At 48.4% G+C, this 20364-nt stretch overlaps 9 protein-coding genes across 9 annotated transcripts, besides 1 other annotated feature; 4 read left to right on the forward strand and 5 right to left on the reverse strand.

Annotated features, from left to right (window-relative positions):
* Positions 1-360: 360 nt before the first annotated feature.
* Positions 361-1571, forward strand: FPSE_04575 (uncharacterized protein; the record flags this gene model as incomplete). Its single annotated transcript, XM_009257693.1, has 4 exons — positions 361-458; positions 509-671; positions 728-1259; positions 1312-1571. The coding sequence occupies 4 exons, from the start codon at positions 361-363 to the stop codon at positions 1569-1571; spliced, it is 1053 nt and encodes a 350-aa protein (XP_009255968.1).
* A 424-nt stretch (positions 1572-1995) lies between these two features.
* On the forward strand, positions 1996-2843 carry FPSE_04574 (uncharacterized protein; the record flags this gene model as incomplete). Its single annotated transcript, XM_009257692.1, has 5 exons — positions 1996-2066; positions 2155-2308; positions 2360-2470; positions 2520-2711; positions 2760-2843. The coding sequence occupies 5 exons, from the start codon at positions 1996-1998 to the stop codon at positions 2841-2843; spliced, it is 612 nt and encodes a 203-aa protein (XP_009255967.1).
* Positions 2844-4362: 1519 nt separating this feature from the next.
* FPSE_04573 (uncharacterized protein) lies at positions 4363-5515 on the reverse strand (the record flags this gene model as incomplete). The annotated part of the gene is made up of 2 exons (XM_009257691.1): positions 4363-5058; positions 5117-5515. 2 exons carry the CDS (start codon positions 5513-5515, stop codon positions 4363-4365), a joined length of 1095 nt encoding a protein of 364 aa, XP_009255966.1.
* Positions 5516-6630: 1115 nt separating this feature from the next.
* On the forward strand, positions 6631-8198 carry FPSE_04572 (uncharacterized protein; the record flags this gene model as incomplete). Its single annotated transcript, XM_009257690.1, has 5 exons — positions 6631-6705; positions 6810-7381; positions 7441-7910; positions 8084-8098; positions 8170-8198. 5 exons carry the CDS (start codon positions 6631-6633, stop codon positions 8196-8198), a joined length of 1161 nt encoding a protein of 386 aa, XP_009255965.1.
* A 1421-nt stretch (positions 8199-9619) lies between these two features.
* On the reverse strand, positions 9620-10075 carry FPSE_04571 (uncharacterized protein; the record flags this gene model as incomplete). Its single annotated transcript, XM_009257689.1, has 1 exon — positions 9620-10075. One exon carries the CDS (start codon positions 10073-10075, stop codon positions 9620-9622), a length of 456 nt encoding a protein of 151 aa, XP_009255964.1.
* An 832-nt stretch (positions 10076-10907) lies between these two features.
* FPSE_04570 (uncharacterized protein) lies at positions 10908-13581 on the reverse strand (the record flags this gene model as incomplete). The annotated part of the gene is made up of 4 exons (XM_009257688.1): positions 10908-11112; positions 11162-11304; positions 11352-11858; positions 11908-13581. The coding sequence occupies 4 exons, from the start codon at positions 13579-13581 to the stop codon at positions 10908-10910; spliced, it is 2529 nt and encodes an 842-aa protein (XP_009255963.1).
* Positions 10948-10992: a repeat region.
* Positions 13582-14348: 767 nt separating the features above from the next.
* On the forward strand, positions 14349-15844 carry FPSE_04569 (uncharacterized protein; the record flags this gene model as incomplete). The annotated part of the gene is made up of 2 exons (XM_009257687.1): positions 14349-14887; positions 14947-15844. 2 exons carry the CDS (start codon positions 14349-14351, stop codon positions 15842-15844), a joined length of 1437 nt encoding a protein of 478 aa, XP_009255962.1.
* Positions 15845-16075: 231 nt separating this feature from the next.
* On the reverse strand, positions 16076-17074 carry FPSE_04568 (uncharacterized protein; the record flags this gene model as incomplete). The annotated part of the gene is made up of 3 exons (XM_009257686.1): positions 16076-16789; positions 16842-16968; positions 17019-17074. 3 exons carry the CDS (start codon positions 17072-17074, stop codon positions 16076-16078), a joined length of 897 nt encoding a protein of 298 aa, XP_009255961.1.
* A 399-nt stretch (positions 17075-17473) lies between these two features.
* Positions 17474-18388, reverse strand: FPSE_04567 (uncharacterized protein; the record flags this gene model as incomplete). Its single annotated transcript, XM_009257685.1, has 1 exon — positions 17474-18388. One exon carries the CDS (start codon positions 18386-18388, stop codon positions 17474-17476), a length of 915 nt encoding a protein of 304 aa, XP_009255960.1.
* Between the last annotated feature and the right edge of the window lie 1976 nt (positions 18389-20364).

A 20364-nucleotide genomic window follows, 5' to 3' on the forward strand; every position in this document is an offset into this window, starting at 1 on the left:
TCTGTACTTTGCCGCAGTCCAACGTCGCGGTCCCTTTCCTCAATCTCAAAACCTCGGAGCTACCGCATAAATCCCAGCCAACAACTTCCTTCGACCCTATCAGTAGTACCGCATTACAGGAACAACAGATCATGCATATCTTGGCCCCTCGGTAATACAGCACTATTTCGTGATACCCTGCTCAGGTACAGGCGAATCCTTTGACATACAAGAGGCTGAAGTTGTCCAGTGTGTGTTCTGCTACTTCCTTCCATGCAGATCACCTCATCTCAAACACTTGAGCGATCACCTGCAGCTCTGAGACTTGCCTTTCTGCATTGCCTTCCTTGATCAGTCCACCTTCGCTCGTAATCTGACACCATGGTTGCCATCAAGACTTTGTGGACTGCTGTCCTCCTTGCTGGTGTGGCTCTTGTTGAGTCTAAGGCATGCAAGAAGCCTTTTATCAGAAGAGAGTGGTATGTAGTTCTGGTATAACCTTCCTGAATATCGACTGACTTTCCAACAGGCGCTCGCTCAGTTTGAGTGAGAGGGATCGATACATCAAGGCGCAAAAGTGTCTGATGAAAAAGCCTTCTCAGTCATCACCATATGATATCCCCGGTGCCAGGAATCGATGGGATGACTTTTTGGGAACCCACATCATCAACGCTGACGATGTTCACTTTGTCGTATGTTCCTATCACCATACTGCTACTTGTTTGTTTCACCCCTCTAACATATACAGGGCGTTTTCTACCCCTACCATCGCCTTTTGATGCATGCCTACGAGCAAGAGCTCCAAACATGTGGCTGGAAGGGTGGTGTTCCCTACTGGGACTGGACTCTTGATGCTGCAGGTCCAGACAACGACACATCTGTCTTCTATGACTCTCCCATCTTCGACAACAAGCATGGCTTTGGCGGAAATGGAGCTTGGGTTCCAGGTAACTTCTCTAACCCTGAGCCCGGGCTGCCTGTCAACCCTCCCTGGGACGTGCCCGATCGTTCTGGTGGAGGCTGCATCAAGAAAGGTCCCTTTGCTGGACTCAAGTCAAACCTTGGACCTGGAAACGGCACTGCATACAACCCCAACTGCATTCGTCGTGACTTTGCGCCGCTCTCTTTTAGAGATATGTCTGGTCCTGATGCTATCAAGGATGGCATGAGACAGAAGGACTTTGGATTCTTTGACCGCGTCACGGAGAGCACTTTCCACTCTGGTGGTCACTGGGGAGTCGGTGGTTTGTACGGTACTATGACTGACAAGTGGCAAAGCCGTAAGTCCCACCTCAATTTCTTGAAACCGATGATGTTTACTGACTCTGTTAGCCGCTGACCCTCTCTTCTGGGTACACCACGCCAACGTCGACCGCGCTTGGTGGTCATGGCAAATCCGGGACCTCAAGAAGCGCGAGAAAGATGTCTCAGGCCCTCTTGTCAACTTTGATTACGCCAACCAGGCTGCTGGCAATGTCACACTGAACCATCCCATCAGCATCTTCGAGACTCGTCAGTTGAAGGCCAAGGTCAAGGACGTCATGCACATTCGCAAGGGACTTCTCTGCTACGACTACGAGGACACTTACTAAGGGATGAACGAATATGTTGTTATGATTTGTAATATTTGTACATAGTTCTCTCTTTTCTTTCGTATATCTTACGATATTTAATTACACAGCGTCTTCCCAAAGGGGTAATATTGATTAGGTATATCTTGCACCAACTTGACGCCATGGAGGCTTTCTTACAGAATGAAAAGGGAAATTGATTGACCCGTCGGATGCAATACGTAATTAATTGCGCCGTTGTTCCGAAAAACCTGCAATCATTTCTCACGTAATGACCAAGTGCAGCGATGCTGACTCAGAATGGGGGGTCATAGACTTGTAGCCCAAAGGGCGCCGTCATGTAACGAGCGGTATAAATAAGTCTAGATACTGTAGTTACAGAAACTATCAGGACATCAGAACACCAAAACCCAATAACATCTTATCAACTATACCATCTGTTACAATGTCTTCCGATTCTTCAGTCGTCTACCACTATCTTGCCATTGGCAAGCTCGGCCGAGGTGAAGTTGTCAAGTAAGTGTTCCTGACAGAGGACGACATTGTTACAAAAGAGCTCCTCCACACAAATCAATACTTCCACTGAACTAACTTGCCATAATAGGCTGTTCTTGAAGGACGCCGGCCTCCCTTTCGAAGAGAAGAGATACCCCTATGACGATACCTGGAAGGAGACCAGCGAGAAGCTCCAGAGTCAGGGTATCACCAGAACTGGACTACTTCCATCTATCGAGTACAAGGGCCTTGTTCTGAGCCAGGTATGTCTCCGATTGTTTCGTTCCTCAAACTAAGCTAACGCGGACATACAGCATATCCCAATCCTCAGGTTCCTGTCTCGTGAGCTCGGCAAATACGACGGCCAAACGAGCCACGACAAGTATCTGGTGGATGCTGTAGCAGACATCTACATTGGGTGGAGAGTATGTGGAGAGTCCCCATCGTTTATGTCAGATGCTGACTGTAATCTAGGCTGGTTGGGTGTCTAACCTGAGCAACGCATCCGAGGACTACAAGAACAAGACTGTCCCCAAATACCACGATGTTCTCGAGAAGTACTATTCTGAGCGCGAGGGCCCTTATCTCCTTGGAGATGAAGTCAGTTATGCAGACTTTGCCGTCTATATGTCGATAGATAACGACACTAGGACCAAGACTATTCCAGTAAGTTATTCCAAGATTTGTCAGAGCTTTGGCTAATACCACCTTTAGTCCAAGCTTCCAGATGCCCTTCTCAAGTTGAAGGAGGCATTTGAGAACCGGCCCAACATTGCTGAATACATCAAGCAAGAATAAGCTGCAGTGTTTACAGAACAGTCAGGCATCTAGTGGATAGCAGAGAAATTGGCTGCTGAGCTTTAGGACATGAAAATAAATACACTAAAAAGCCTACTCTAAGCAGCATAAGCTTACCTACTGATTTCGTCTCTTATTTTCCCAATGTCCACCTTCTTCGATGCCTTGAGGGGTACGTAGCCGAGTTATGTCTAGAATGCGTATCTAGGGCTAGACGAGGTAGTACTATTTTGAAGAAGTGCAAACTAAGCTGATAGAGTCAGGGTTGAATGTTAAAACCACAAACAAGTGTCCAAATTTCACTCGCCCAGGGTCTCGGGTACCAAGGCAGTTTACGGGTAGCTGCTGAAGCACGCTTACAGCCGTCGAGTTCAGTGTTTTTCGGAACCGTTTTGAAGACTTTGACCAATTTGGCAACAGATGTAACGTTCTAGACCACTGTGGTGTCTCACAGAGTTATTGGATAATGGTTCAAGGTATGAGGCGCAAAGTTTACCTACCTGCAGTTGGAGCATCCAAAGCCTCATCAATACTGATAACGGCACTGGCTGAACCCTCTTTCTTCAACGTGATGACGTCTAACGCCCCCTTTCTGTCTTTCCCTCCAGTACCTCACGCACTTGCTTTACTCTATCATCAGATCGTTACAAAGACATTTTGAGAAGTTTCGGCTTACGTATGCTACGTGGTTTCTATATCCATGCTGTCAGCTCTGCAACTCCGGGTTATCCAGGATAAGACCCTTCAGGGCTTTCACTCCAGGAACTCTTGGCATCTTTCGGTTAGTATCAAGCAAAACATTAAGAAATTGACAGGTCTTGCTCCCTGAACTTGGCATCTACGGACGCCAAGGATTCTGGAATAAATGAGACCCTTGCCAAGATGATGTTCGATGTAGATTCTAGATGCTGCATATTCAGCTGAACAAGGGTTCATCAAAGACTGCGGAGTTGGTGGAGGTATGAGCATCAGGTGAAGCGATCAATTGAAGGTTGCACAATGGGTCCAGTTTGGAAGGTGTTGACATGTGGTAGTTAAGATCGGAGACATTTTCATGGACAGGTAGCATTAGAAAATACTACATAGTGATATACCAAAGTCCGTTTGCGGCGCAGTCTATCAATTGGTCTGTCTGACCCAAGGGAGCTGCCCGTAAGGCCCAGCCTGTATGCGAAAGCGAAGCGTAACGAGTCCGCAACATCGGCTGGGCTGAGAATCAGTCACGGCACGATGGTGGTTGGCTAGTTAAGTACAGTTGGTGGGCTAAGGACAACTGGGTTTGGCTGGAAACCTCAGTCTGGTGTGCGCGTACGTGTCGCGGGCGAAGCATAATGAGCGGGCGGTAATTACATGCCGACCGACCCGGGAGACCATTAAATGGTGCTGATGTCAAAGATGCTACTCGGCGCGACGATTGTAAACAGCAGACCTGCGAGCAATAACTGCTTCAAGCATTCGTATAATAAAATTCGCTGGCATTACCATATTATAGTCGTATAGAATTACCCATTAAACCCCCCTACGTAAGCTTAATACTCTCCTTGTACTCGTCGTTCGAAGAGGTCTTGTCAAAGAATCTCGTCCAGCACTTCATCATGAGCATGTTGAGCAAGTACAATCCTGCGCAAAGTCCAATCGCACCAAGAGCGTACCAAACCCAGGGCCGGTCGCCAACCCACATCAGAGCCTTGGTATCACCGTGGTGCCACGACGCACCCTCATAATCTGTAAGGTACGGCTCCAGGGATGTCGCATTGATGACCTGCACAGTCTGTTCGGGCAGAGAAGGCTGCTCGAGGAGGTAGTTCTTGAGCGCCATGGTGAGGAAGAGTGGCCCGGCTGAGACCATGACTGCGACGTGGGGAACGATGTGCCTCCAGGGCTTGGTGATGTCGTTGTAGAGTTGGATGCGCGAGAGGGCCTTGGTGAAGGCGGGGTGACGGGCTGATGTGATCATCATGTCGTTGGAGACGCCGGTGGGAGTTGTAGACTTGAAGACGGCGTGGTGCTTGGAGCCGATGGCTTCGATTTGCTCGAAAGGAATGGAAGCATTGCAGAGGGTGTCCATGTCGAGATACATACCACCGTAGTGGTGAAGAACGAAGTAACGGATGGCATCGGCGCGCTGGATATTGAATGGGAAGTTGTCCCAGGTGTCGATAAACCAAGGGTACTCTTCGGAGATGAAGTCGCGGGCTTTGTCGTCGGTCCAGTGCTGTCAAGAATTAGCTTCCATGTTCCCTCAGTCCCCAACTCAATTCTAATCAACATACCATGTACGTAAAGTCGGAGTAGGTGGTTTTGCAGCTCTGGACCAAGTCCGTCCACGCCTCAGGGATTGTCTCGTTCGCACTCGTCTGGTGAAAGATTCTCGGTATCGTCTGCTGCTCAGGCAAAGTAGGTGGGATAGAGGTATCGTTGAGCGTAAATGCGAGGCGTGCGCCAAAAAGCTCCTCGTTGCGACGGAGCAATGTGATGAGCGGCCAAAAGATGTGGACAAGGACAGTAACGATGAAGATATCGATAAGAACCAATATCACATTGGAGCGACGAAGTAGTCTTGGCACCCGGTGGTACTTTTTAGGGACTGAAGACGCCCAATCCATGTGTTCTTCATCGTAGGGCGATTGGCAGTCGGCGCGCGAAGGGCCGAGGATTGGAGAGGAGGACATTTGAAACCGAAGTTGAATTATTAGAAGGTATAAGCAAAAAGAAGAAAGAATAAGCAGTTCAGAATTGACAAAAAAGGAACCACCAAGCGGTGTTGGAGTCGACTCTGTGCCAAGTCGCGATCGGATTTGTTTTGTTTGGCGGTATTAAGGAGTGAGAGGTTTAAAGAGCAAAGCTTGGCTTCGAATTAATCTGAAGGAAAGTGGAGGCTTTGCAGTGCAGGGTTGAGTCGAGTTGCAGAAGGGGTTGACCCTTTATCGCCTAAAAATCCTTCACTTTTGGGGGTCATCACTCCACTGGTGGGCTGTTGGGTAGGGGACGACATATAAAGGCGGTCACTGGAAAGCATGGAAGTCGGGAACACCTTTTTTTGTCCAGGACGAAATGAAACGCCCCTTGAACTAATTTAGCACTAGATAAAAGCCAAGCTAAGACTGTGCCGAATTGAATTGTAGGATATGGATCTCCTACGTCACAGCTGACATTGCTCAGGGGCTATGTTATGCATGCACAAATTCAATCCCACCCATTTCCATGGACTACTGACACTAATGACCTATAGCTGTTACTGCACACTGCACAGCGCTGGAGATGGTGCACAATTTGCGAGCACGCGCCCTGTCCAACCAATTCCAGCAAGGCGCCCGGGCATCTCTCATCTCTCATCTCCCTGGTTCAATGGATGCCCACCGCCCGCCCGCATCCCGCGACCTCCCTGTTATTACACTACTAACTGTACCCAGTTGTGTCGTGTGTCTGTGTGCGTCTGTGTCGCGCCGCGGACGGCTTTTGCAATGCGGCACGCGAGCGATGGTACCGGTAAATCCTGATCGCTGGCGCATCTCCCTTCCCTGGCGCTGGTTGTCGGAGCAAATCTTTTTCCCACTACCGACCTGACCTGCTGCCACAAGTCCTGTACAAACAAGGCAAAGGCAAGGACAGGTCTACCAGGTTTATTCTCCGCGTCTTCCGAACTGATCCTTGGCTTTGCTTTACCTCTCTTTTTTACCTGCAACCTTAAAACCTTACGCTCTTCTAATTATTTATTTTTATTACTCTCTCCTCTTGGTATTTTGTTTATTTTCTTGAATCGTGACATGCAGCTACAACTACCATAATGGCTCAAACTGAACAGAAGGACCAAGACTTGGGCGCACCGCAATTTGCCTATCATGCTGTCGTCGAACCCATTGTACGTACATCGAATCGAATCCCCCTGTCCGATTTCTTCAGCCTGTTGCTATCCTCCCCAACAATAAACAATGAACAATGGCTAACCTCACATGTCTACCATAGTTTATCGTCGGTGTCATGGTAGCATCTTGCTACTTCAACCGCCTACGTGACTTCTCCATCATCCCTTCGTCCAAACAAGATCAGGGCCTGTTGGGCCAGTCGAAACTCGAGCCATGGGATGAAGAAGACGTACACGACGAGACAGAGCGTCTCAACCTCGCCGCTGCCGCATCACCGACCTCGTCGCTGACAGAAGTCCACCCTCCCAAGCAGCGCAGTTGCTGCGGCGCCGTCATCCGCACGCCCAACTCGTCCCGCTACGCCAAGTACTGGCACTCGCGATTTATACAAAAGTTTCCCTTTCTCGTCGAGATGTTCTACTGGGCTGTCAACTTGGTCTTCTACGTCGGTGTCAAAAATGCGAGCGAGCTTGTTGCTGCTACCGACGGTGTGTGGCAGACGGCTGAGAACCATGGAAAGGCGGTGTTGTGGTTCGAGCAAGAGGGGCCATTCAGTTGGATGTTCCCCCTGCGTGAGATCGATGTGCAGTCGTTCTTCAGAAATGATCATCAGACGATGTTGACCATTCTCAACCGCGCTTACTCACTTATTCACATCCCCGTTACTGTCAGGTATGTTTTTTCGCAATGACGTCTTGGAATTGAACATCGTCTAACGGAATTTATCGTAGCTTCCTCGCATGGTACTACTACGCCGCACCCACGCATGCCCAGTTTGCCGAAGCTCGTCGCATGATGACCTTGACCAACCTTTTCAGCTTCGTTGTGTTTACCACGTATCCATGCATGCCACCTCGTCTCCTACCCGAGGAGTACGGCTTCTTCGATACTGTCCGTCGCGAGGACGCCGAGTCCATCTACGCCACCAACAAGTTCTTCAACCAGCTGGCTGCGTTCCCCTCGCTGCACTTTGGCTATTCGTTCTGTATCGGTACTGTGCTTCTGTACCACTCTGGGTTGTTCCGTCGCCGCCTCGCGCCCCGCGAGAAGCGCCTCAGCAAGCTCTGGCAGGTGTTTTTCGTGGCGCTTAGTATTTTGTACCCTGCCTTTGTCCTGACTATTATTGTCGCTACGGCGAATCACTACTGGCTTGATGCGATGGCCGCTACGTTTGTTGTTTTGGCTGCGTGGTTGTCTAACCGTATGTTGTTGGGACTGCTACCCTTGGAGGATCTCTTCCTCTGGTGCGTCAAGTTGGAGAAGCCATTCCCGACTACTGGTAACCGAGGAGGCAAGTAATCGACTGTCAATGTCTTTGTCCTATGCACACAATCAATATGCATATTTTGCTTTCTATACCTACATTACAAACAGCATACAAGCGGTGTAGTGTGTAACGAGTCCACCAAAATAATGTTAATCTAGAATAATGTCAATCCACACAAATGATGATCTAACAGACTCTTTCGTACCCCACTTGACGCATTGATCGGTGATCCCACAACCCGTGAGTCCGACCAAAACATGGACTTTCACAAGCTACAAGCCCTTAGGCCTCATCGCCAGTGTCTAGTGTCCAGCGGGGTGTGTATAATTGTGGTGGAGCAGAATCTCCTAGCCCCTTGTACACTTCCACACGCCCTCTCTCGCAGAATTAAATATGGATCACACATCGGACCCGGCGGGAGATTGTGATCCGAGTTTCAATGGAACGGAGTTTCCAGCGTATCGGAATACCGATCGTTCCATGGTCAAGGGGAACGAGGTAAAAATAAGCGGTGCGTTGCAATGTTGCGCTGACTGTGCTGGGGGCTGAGATTAAAGGTGACGTTTACGCCTACGATGATTGAACGCGTGGCAATGAGGACCGAACACGCGTTTAGATAATGATGGTCAAGTAAGCATAAGCCACCCATGCAAAGAGCAAAGGGTTGTATCTAGGCGTAGATAGATACATCAGCGGTTGAAGTTGTTGCGATGTTCTTTCGTGGTCCAGTAGAACAGATAAACATTGGGCGTTGAGAAACAAGCTTTTGTCGACAGTTGAACTCTGTTGCCATGTCTTGGGTTGTGTTCCTGTCCCTGTTTGCAATCTGACGGAAACCATTCATTGGGAATGACTTCCCACAGTCTCAAGCTGACTGTATCTTAGAAAACCGCTATCAGCTGCAGGACATTGATCTGTCTTTCGTCAATCGCATTTTTAAGCGAATTCTTAGGCGCCCAACAGACGTGATCCATGATGAGGACGTTGACAGAGTTGTAGCAAAAGCTTGTTTTGTCGCGTCGCTGAGAACTTGAATGCTCGTAGACTACATAAACAATGCCATGTATATTCTTTCCGTATTTTATATGGGATTCTACAATTTCGGTAGTCGATTGATCGTCCATCGATGATACCAAAAGCACTGGGTTCAAAATCGTCGCATTTACCCTGAAGCTCTCCACCAAGACTCGGATCCTTCCGTAGACCCTGAAAAGTGCAACCTTTTGTTTTGTGCGCTCTGGGCCTGTCAGTGTAGAGGATATTATTGCGACAGTCAATTAACAATCCCCCGACGTAAAATATCGCGCGAGTGATGGAGACGCCAACCTAGATTGCTTCGCATCATCAGTGGCACTTGGACCCTGTTCGCATCGCACCATCTCCATCCATGGGTTGTAACAGTGACACTGCACTAGGATCAATTAAACGACACCTATAATTACTGACACGGTTCATTCGAGACATAAAGCGCAATCAGACATTGACTGTGAATTCATCAGAGGTTGGGCGATAAGTTACATATACAAGTGATAACCGTAATCTGCCCATCCATCATCCATCGCATCGCATCGCATTGCGTTGTGGTAATATCATTTCATTTCCTCCAAAAACCTGTCTCGTACTTTTCCATCAACACCATTTTTTTACTTCTTGGAAGCAGCCTTGGCGAGGTCAGCGAGGGCCTCACGGCGCTTGAACTTGGCGTCAGCGATAACACCAGCGTCGGCGTCGCTGGAGAAGTTTCCGCTCCAGGTGACAAAGGTCTGACCCTCGTTCTGGCCAGAGGTGATGGGGTAGGCGCGGATGGTGCTGACGACGGAGGTGTAGCTCAGGGCGGGCTGGGATGAGATGACGCTGTAGGTGATGTAGTGGTCGATGCTGGAGTGCTCCTCCTGCTTAACCTCGAGGACGGTGCCGTCCTTGAAGGTCCACTTGACGATGTCGGTGTCGGGAGAAGAGCCCTTGACCCATTCGGAGGACTCGAGGGCAGAGTAGAACTTGGAGAAGTCCTGGAGCTTGATGAGGTGCCAGACGTCGCTGAAGGAGGCCTCAATGACGGCGGACTCGATGACCGAGGTGGAGGTGGGGATGGCAGACATTTTGGATGAGAGTGATGTAGTGATTGATTGAGTGATTGTTTGTTTGTGTCGTGACAAGTGATGGAGAGTTCAAGAAGTGGTGATGGGAGAGAAGAGTAGAGGCACAGTAAATAGAGGGGTCAACCGTCAAAGTGGTGGGAGGGCTTGTTAGTGTCGTCATAGGCAGCTCAGAGCTCTACAAACAGAAAGAGCAGCTCTGCAGCTGCCACTTTAAGGAATGCCATGACTTAAGCAGTCAATGTCGTCACCGTCGCAGCTTCCAACTCAATTCAATCTGCACCATCTTTGTTCGTCTTTGCGACAAACATTCACTATCATCAACCACGACTTGACCCATCGTAACCAAGGGTCCTCGCGATAATATTTTTTCTCTCTTTTTTTTTTTCTCCTCAGGTGGGGGGATATGGGTTGAGTGGAACTCACGACAACACGAATTGTCCAAAGACGAGCCTTCAATTGAGACTCATTTAATGCGGTACCCACTCCAGCAATTGATCAAGTAACTTCAATTCTACTAATGCAGGAGTAAACGACCTCTTCCGATACATGCTCAGGTATCAGACAAACTGACAACTGGAGGCAATAGACGAAATTAGTAGGACAGCTTATGCTACTTAGACCAGACTTCTTGGGCTGTTTATTTTTGCACCCCAAGACTTAGAGGGCAGCTTTACTGGTACCCTACTAAGATGCTTCTTCAGTGCACAGCCAGCTTGCAACAGGTCTCCAACAGGGTCAAGAGGGCCAATATTTTGACCAATATTTAATTAACCAAGATAAATCTATAATAACCTATTAACATTCTATACCTTTCTATTGCAACCCATCACGCTTATTCTTGAGATGCAGTTTCAGATGCCTCCCCCTCAAGTTCCTTCTTCTCCTTCTCCTTCTTCTCAATCGTCGTCTGCTTCTCCCACATGGCATGGTATCTTCCCTTAGAGGCCAAGAGCTCGTTGTGTGTGCCGCGTTCTACAATTTCGCCCTTGTGAAGAACGATGATTTGGTCCGAAGTTGTGATTGTAGACAATCGATGCCTGAGAAATGGTTAGTCTATGCTTAGAAACGGCAAGATGTCTGACTTACGCGATGGTGATGGTTGTGCGTCCAGCTGTTACGCGCTCAAGAGCATCCTGAATTTGTCGCTCAGTGTGCGAGTCTAGAGAAGCAGTGGCTTCATCAAGAAGAAGGATTCGCGCATCTTTGAGAATAGCACGTGCGATAGCAATCTACAAAAGTTAGTCAAATTCAGACTTGTCGATGCGCATGAACTTACTCGCTGTCTTTCACCTCCCGACAACTTCAGACCTCGTTCTCCAACCTTGGTCTCGTATCCATCAGGGAAGTTCAAGATCCTCTCATGAATATTCGCTGCCTTGCATGCCTCAAACACATCCTCCTCTGTCGCATCGGGTCTTGCATACAGCAGGTTGTACATGATGGTCGCGTTGAACAGCACGGTATCCTGCGGCACGACACCAATGTTTCTGCGCACGCTGTCAAGCTTAACATCTCTCAAGTCATGGCCATCGATAGTAACAGAGCCGTCTGTGACGTCGTAGAAGCGGAAGAGAAGCTTGAGCGAGGTCGACTTTCCACTGCCAGATTCACCGACGATGGCTGTCTTTGTGCCGGGTGCAACGGTAAAGTTGATGCCGTCGAGGACAAGACCGCCCTTTTTAGTCTGGTAAGCAAATTTGACGTCGTTGAAGGCAACTTCGCCCCTGATGGGAGGAAGAACGATGGCGTCTGGCTTTTCGACTACGCCAGCAGTTTCTTTGAACTGTTCAAGTTAGCAGTTGCTCACATATCGGGGCCGCGAGAAAGCTTACCAGGTCGAGAAGTCGCTCTGCTTCGATAAGATTGTTCTGTAGCATAGTGTAGTATGTACCGAAGAAGTTCAAAGGTCCCTGTAGTTGAACAAAGTAGTTGATGAGACTCACGAACTCTCCAACAGTCTGCTCTCCGATAGAAATCTTGTATGCTGAGACAGCAACGAGGAGGGCTGTGCCAAGAGAAAAGATGGAGCTCTGGGTAAGGTTCAGAGCCGCGAGAGACCACTGCACAAGTCGCTCAGCGCGTTGGAAGACAGTGACATGTTCTCTAAACCTCCCAGTCTCACGAACGACAGCACAGTTGTGCTGAACCGTCTCATACGCCACAATGGCATCCGTTTTGACAGCCTCCATCTCTCGTGTCTTGACGGCCATGTCTCTCCTTTGCTTACCACGGTACTTGGCCACGTAGATGGTAAGGAAGATATAGGACCACATGATAAAGAACACTATAATGAGATAAAAAGGATCATACTTGTAAAAGAACACCACGCCGGCAACAAAGATGTCGAAAACCATAGGGAAAACCTGGAAACAGAAACTCTCGAGAAAGGTGTTTATGGAGGCGCCTCTGCTTAGCGCACTGGTGACCTCACCAACTTTCTTGTTGAGATGGAATTCCAGAGAAAGACCAAGAACGTGCTCAAATGCAGCTGAAGATAGTCGTCGGAATAGAGATTGTGATACTGGGATCCAGAGGACGGAACGCGCTGCGCCAAGAGCACCTTGGTTGCCTTGAAGGGCCCGGTAGACGACGTAAAGGATAATCTGCTTGTAAGGCAGTTTTCCTTCGCCAAGGTTGTCGACAAGTACACCGAGTTGGAGCGGACCGAGAACGTTGACGGTGCGTTGGCCGATTAGGAGGACGATGCAGACAAGGACGATGGCTTGGTAGAGAGGCGAATCCTTGGGCCAGAGGTAAGGAAACAGAACTTTGAAACCAGCGAAATAATCCAGCCAGCCCGTTCCAGAGACTTGTGTGCGTCTTGGTTCAGCTGCGGAGGGTGGAACGCTTCCATAACCGTTGCCATTGCCATTCTCCAACAAACCCTGGCGTTCTTCGGGCAAAGATTTTGGTTCGAGGGCTTTCATCTTGTGCTCTCTCAAAGTAAATGAACCGATCATGAGAGCAAGAACAAATACTCTCGCCGAGCCGAGAATGTTGGTGGTGTCGACAAAATCGGGCGAGACACGAAGTTGGGGCTCAACCACAGACAAGACTGCTGCGATGACGATTTCTGCAAGCGCAGCAACACACCATGCTGCAAGGTGAGAGCTATTCGGATTCCATGGACCTTCGGGATCGGGGAGGAGACCGGCAAGGAAATAAAGCAAAACGCCAACAAATGATGCCAAGTATGCGCTGAATGAGAACAGTATTTTCCCTTCAATATTTTTCTGATCCGCAAACACCTCCTTTGTAGCAAGAACGATACTCGCAGTAATCAGTCCTGAAAGAATAAGTTGAAAGCCCCATATTAATCGTGCGTAGAACCGTTGGAGTTTCTCAATCTTTGTCTTGAGATCGTTGTCGAACGCGTTCTGACGCGTTTTCGGATCGCCATGACGAGCGAGGTAGAACTGAGCGGATTGGACACCCAGAAGCGTGACGAATAGGGCGCACGGATAGGCATAGAAGCCTATCTTCAACCCAAGTTCTTCCTTGGCCATGACTGGAGGCAGTGATGATGTATGAAGGATAGTTTCGGTGTTGTGAGGTGATGTCAAGGTTGCCGGGGTTTTGATGTTCCGGGTAGGCCTAATTGCGATTAGTCATCTGATTTATCAGCTTGAATAATGACGAGATTCTTCTGTTTGCCTCACAGCAATCGTTTCAGACAAAAGATTTGTCTTGTTTATCTTGTTGGTAGGTTCATCTTGCTTGCCTTCGTTTTTTGCATGCCAAGACTAGGTGTTTTGACCGGTTCCGGTTTGTCCGATGGCTAGCTGCATACTATATAGCAACCCTGTCGCTATGCATGCCGTTTCTGGAACAGAAGCTAGAGACATCCTGTTTGCCAATGAGCCTCGTTTGATATACAATCAAAATGGTTGCACCGATTAGAACTCATTTGGGGATGAACTGATTAAGGCAACTGAAATTGAGGCGGGGTATTTGAACATCAGGCTATGCTGTTGGTTCCAATGCTGTGATAAAGGCGCAGCTCGACGTGTCAGCTGCTGAGGGAGGGATGGCCGGCCTCCCATCTTCGACCATAAAGAGCTAACCGAGCACACACACTCATAATATCCTGCCTCCTTCATGTCGTTTGAGAAGCAGGCTGTGAGTCTTACTCAGAAATCCAAATGAACGCGCATGGAAAGGTGTATTTGTATGCAAATGAAAAGGGCACAAATAGGCTGCAATCTCCCCAATCTCAATTCCTATAGACTTTTTTCATCGTATTTCCTCCAAGAAAAATAAACCTGATCTCACAATGGCAGAAGTTATCGGCATAATTTCCGGCGTCATAGCAATTGTCAACTTGGCGAAACCCACTGCCAAATTTGTTGGAGCGCTGTATAAAATCGCCAAAGATGACGGCTCTAGGGAACACGAGATCCTATCTGTTGCGGAGCATATCGAGTCTGCATATGAGACCATTGAACTCGCACGATTACGGCTCAAAGACAACTGTGACAGGATCAAAGCAATGGAGTACCCAACTTCAAGAGTTGCCAAGTACATTAAGAGAGGCAACCTAAAAGCATCAATTCGGAAACTCACAGAACATTTCGAGTGGCAGTTAACAAAGGCGGAGAAGGGAGTGATTGAATCCATGTCCAGCAACTTCAGGCTGGTGAACGGCATGAAATGGTACCTTTGGATCAACACAGAAATGACGACGATTTTCACCACGTTGGATAGGATCGTTATGTATCTCTCCATTATGGGCCCCATTCTAGAACTTGAGATCACTACCTACCTCCTAGACCGTGCAGAAGGAGAGACGGCTGATTTACTGAGAGTACACGTGTAAGTAAATTTCAGGCTGATGCTCTTCACTTGCTTTCTCGATCACTGACACCATTCAGTCACTCCCTAAGAGATCAGCTTGAACATGCTGAAAGGACCCTTAACAAAGTGGTCCGTAGTAAGCGATTGCAGAAGAACCATGGGGAAGATTTCGTTGCAGAATTCGAAGATTGCGCAACGCTCCTTGTCGGTCTGTCAGAAAGCATGCGCCGAACTGGAACTGTCCCCAGTCACAATAGGGAACGGAAGCATGGCGAACGGAGAAGACGACGAAGACATGCATCGAGTCAATCATCAAGCAGCAGAGATTCTCGCTCAATATCAACATCTGGATCAACGTCGACATCTGGGTCATCGCAGCAGGCCCCCACTACCACCGACTGCTCATCGGTCGAGACAGCACCTATGTTCACTTCATATCGTGTATCTGATACACACCATGCACCGCCGACGCCACACATACACATACAGCCATCTGTGCAGTCGCGACAGACCCCTCAGACGCCCCATATGACCCAGATTGCCCATACACCAGATTCATCGACCCAGACTTCTACGAATGATAGGTCTACAGATGTCGGACGACAAATCGAAGGAGGATGGATAAGAGTATTCGGGAAATCAGATGCACCACCTCTTAAGATTAACGCAACCATCGATCCCCGCGTGTTCGGCAACTATATCCAATATCCAACAGCCCAGCAACTTAATCTGGAGATAGAGGAATTGAATCAACATGATGTTCATCACCCATCACGATCAAGAGAAATCAACAACCGTGTGGGCCGTGTTATGGGAAAGGTTTTGGGTATAGAATGGCGAGAAACGAGGCACTCGAAGCCTATCATGGTCGACTTTTGGGTTACAGACAGGTATTTCAGCAGCATGACTGGAAAACTGATATTTGGGAATGAGTTTGCAAAGAGGCTTCACAGAAGTACCGAGATCGAGGGATAATTGGTATGTCCATTATGAAAGGAGATTCATGCAATATACACATTATAGGAGAAGAGTAGGTAGTGATTTTAATTCATTATTCAGTATGGACCTAAGATAACTTATGCCAAAGAATAAAGAAATTTTGGCTAGAATCTAGACTCGAAATCTTGGAGACTCCAAACCTGCAGTCTTGATATGTACACAGCCATCTTGATTCTTTCGCGCCCATGAGAATACACAGTTCTGACTCTACAAGGAGGACGCCTCTCGCTTGAGTTCTCCACGTCGAGTCTGAGTGAGGCTCAGGAGAAGATCAAATCCCAGCTCAGTGCCCTTGATGACGACTTGAAACGCCTTATCATCGAGTAAATCGATGTTTGTCTTGACTGCTTGGACAACAGCGTTGCGCATTCCACGATCTTGCGTGATAGTCGAGCCGTAGACAAAGCGTGCAGCATGTCGGAACGAGTCGCTGTGATGGTGGGTCACAGCTTCGTCCCTAAACTTGTAGAGAGAAAGGGCCATGAGATCTTTCATCCCGTACTTTTCGCCTAGCTGGTAGACCTTTGCGTGCAGAACGAGATTCGGGGGTCGTGGTGGAGCAGGGGGGTCTGAAGCTGGCGCGGCATGGGTAGGGGCAAAGGGGTTCTTCGGCGGCCCGGATGGCGAACCCCAATGGCTGTCACGTCGGACGCTAGAAACTTGAGCTCTGGGCTGAGAGGGAACAGGTCTCGGCGATGCAGTGGATGTCGGGGCAGAGAAAAGAGTGGAAAGACTAGCTTGGCTCACACACTGTCTTTTAGCTGAAATGGGCTCCGGCTTCAACTTCTGGGTGGAAGTTGTCTCAGACTCAGAAGCAGCAGGCGCCTCTGGAGGCACGTAGCTCTGAGTGTATAGGTAGTTGATCATCATTTTGACAGCAACGGGATCATCGTCAGGCAGTTTAATGTCAGTCTTGGCCTCCTACGTTGCTCGTTAGCGCTTTCGCTCATGATCTTTCAAGTAATAAGCGTACCGTGAACACGCCACCAATGGCACGAGCGAAGACGGGGGATCGAGAACAGACGATAGCTTTGTGGACAGCATATTCATCGGTGCCACACGTGATTTTGAGATCGGAGTATATGCCCTCGGTGAGTAGCCTGAAAATACTGTAAGAATCTTTGTCACATATTCGAGGATAAAGACGTACTTTGAGAGAGCCTGGCCATGCTCGCCGGTCAAAGGACCAATAGGAGCGAAGGCCATGGCGAAGGCGATGTGATGAGGTGAAAAGAAAGACTGCTTTGTGATGAAGATTGCATCCGTCCGTCTCTAGGGGAATGGAGGAGGAGGAGGAGAAAAGCGGGGAGATGCAGAACAGCTCGCCGATGTTTACATAACAAGCACCGTTGGTTCAATGCCAGTGATAATGCACTGCGAGCAAACTGTTGCCTGAAAGCCTCCTCCGGAGCAAACGATCCATACTAGGTACCTAAGGCACTTGATTTCTTTGATTTATGTACCAAGCTCGTGAGATCAAATACTAAAGGAGCTTGATAACTTACACTTCACATCGGCCATGAAAAAGAAGGTCTTCAAAGGCAGGAGTCCCCTTCACTGCTGAGTGTTTGATTACCACGTTTTCTGACTACTAACCTATATACTCTACAGAACATCCTCCAAGCTCCTCAAAACCATGGAGTACGCTATGTCTCTCTTACCAGGGTTGAAAAGATTACGGCTGGTTGTTTTGTCGAATGCGTGAGCCCCCTGAACCCGAACAACTTCAACATCAACGCCGCCTTTCACCAGTTTCTCCCCAAACGCTTCAGTCTCTGGCGTCAGAATATCACCAGAACAGACAAATAGCATAACACGCGCAGGAAAAGACATGGTGTCGGCGTACATCGGTGATGCCCTGGGTAATTTGCGGTCTTCAACTCTGGGAAGATATGCTTCTGCGATGAGACGTTGGAACCAAAACGGCAACGGTCGGATGGAGTTTGCAACAATCTTCTGTTCGGGTGGGATACTGAAGTCTACACCTGGATAGAAAGAGTATACCGCTCGGATGTTGATGTTCTTGAACTCGCGTCTTAGTTCCGAGGAGGCCACCAATGCCAAGTTTCCACCTGAACTGAAGCCAGATAAAGCAACACGGTCAAGATCAAATCGATGCGACTGACTCTCGACCCATCGAAACGTATCCTCGGCGTCTTCAATAGCAGCGGGAAAGGGAGCATCTGGTGCTTTGCGATAATCTGCATCAAGAACAAGAATATTTCTCTCCACAGCTATCCTCTCGCAGAATTCATGGTCCATGCCCAAGTTCGGCAACACGCATCCGCCCCCATGCCAGTTGATGACCAGACCACGCTTATCACCGTCGGCGTGGTTTGGTGGATAGTAGATCCATGCATCTATGAAGCGGTTCAGATCGCGTGATGGGATGCGAACGAGCTTGCGGTTGCAGGTTGGTGAGGGTTTGAAGTGAGGACGTGTAGCGACTTGATTTATGAGACGAAGGAGTGTGACGATGATTTTGAGGCGAATGTATTGCCAGAATGTGTGAGTGGTCATTGTGGAAGTGTTGTATCGCCAGGGATCGGGGTTGATTTGCCAATGTGTTTCCGGTGCAGTGAAAGATATAAAGACGGGGCGACGTTTTTTATAACACACGTCTTATGTCAGCCCTCAGGGCATCCGAAAAATTGGTCGCTAGAAGTACAAGAGACGAAATTAGTAGGTTAGCTTATGCTACTTAGACTACACTCTTTAGGCTGTTTATTTTTGTAACCTAAGACTTTGGCGCCTATCATTTCTCTTTAACGGGTCTCGTCGATCATCTCCACTCGCATATCGGCCGTGAGTCATGTGCCGAATAACATTCCATCAATGTCGAATACGCTCCAATACGCGGCGTATTGCTGGGAACAAACATCATCATGTCATTCTAAGTCTACATCTATTTAGATCTAGCACATATGATTATACATTTTCTTCCACATAGGCCATGCTTTTCGGGCCTGTTCTTCTTCCTCATTCCATACCTGAAGGTATCTTCGTCCTGTATGGATATCTATATCTTGGTCTCGAACAATCTTTGTCCTCATCCACAATTTATGCACAATGTAAAAGATTAAAATGACAGGCACTGTCAAAACCTGCAGGAAGAAATTCTTAATGCGTTCAGGTGTTGTGAATGGTGCTTGGTCCGTAGGTTGGATGGGTGATATGGCCACCCAGAATTGGAGTAGTAATACAGTCGTGTAGGCGGCCAGAGCTACCCATGAGCCCCATACACCGACTTGTGATTTAAAAGCTAGCTGCGATAGCTTGTAGCCCGAGAGTCGCCATGCTTTGCGGAAGCGGATGTGGCAGACGCATATGGATGCCCAGGTGAACAAGGTACTTAGCCCACTGATGGCGAGAAGCCAGTTGAAGATTTCGTTGTGGATGTCGGAGTTTGCGACGAAAGCTAGCAGACCTACTGTTCCGCAGCAGATGATCGCAATAAGTGGTCGTCCTGCACGGTCGATGTAGGCAAAGACTTTGGGTGCCAACGACTGCTCTGCCAACGCGGCGATTGTGCGCGACGAAGCATACACAGCCGTGTTTCCAACTGATATCAAACTAATTAGAATAACAGCATTCATAATGTCAGGTAAAATATCTGAGCCGCTCATCTCGATGGCGATGACGAAGGGACTGGCAGCCGCATCAGATCCATAATTGGCACCCAACAGTCGCGGCTCATTATACGGGACGAGCAAGCCAATTAGAAGAATGGAGAGGATGTAGAAGAGTGAGATGCGCCAAAAGACCTGCTTTACGGCTGCTGGGAGGGACTTTTTCGGGTTGCTGGTTTCCGCGGCGGCGAGACCGACCATTTCTGTGCCGGCAAAAGAAAAGGTTGCAGTAACGAGGACACTTGCGAAACCTTTGAAGCCATTGTTGAAGGCGCCGGGATTTTGCCAGTGACTAAAGCCAATGTATCCTCCTTCTGGTTCACCTTTTGGAGGTTAGTATAAATTGTTTCTTGGTTTATATACTTGGTTAGACTCACCTGCTATGTTGATGATTATACCCAGAAGACTAAACGCTGTCAGAAAGTTTAACTTGGTGAGAGATGAGGCAACCTACATGAAACCCATGACGGCGGTGATCTTGACAGCTGAAAAGATAAACTCGGCTTCTCCATAGCCCTTCACACCCAGTAAATTGATGCCAAGAATGAGGAAAAAGAAAAGGATGATGAAGATGGATTTGCTGGCATCTGGATTCCAGTAATTTGTCGTGAATGCACCAGCAATAATCTCAAGTGGTAAGACTATGAGATATTGTAATGTATAACTGAGAATTGTTAGTTGATGTTGATCAAGGCTGAGATTGATTGACTGACTTCCACCCCATAGCAAACCCCCAAGACGGATCCAGGAACCTTGTTGAGTAATTGGAAAAAGAACCTCCAACTGGAAACGCGACACTTAATTCTCCAAGAGCCTGCATCGTGAAAAACTGCATTGTTCCCATTGTCACAAACGCAATGAGCAGTG

Source organism: Fusarium pseudograminearum, chromosome 2, assembly GCF_000303195.2.
Source record: "Fusarium pseudograminearum CS3096 chromosome 2, whole genome shotgun sequence".
NCBI classification, from domain to species: domain Eukaryota; kingdom Fungi; phylum Ascomycota; class Sordariomycetes; order Hypocreales; family Nectriaceae; genus Fusarium; species Fusarium pseudograminearum.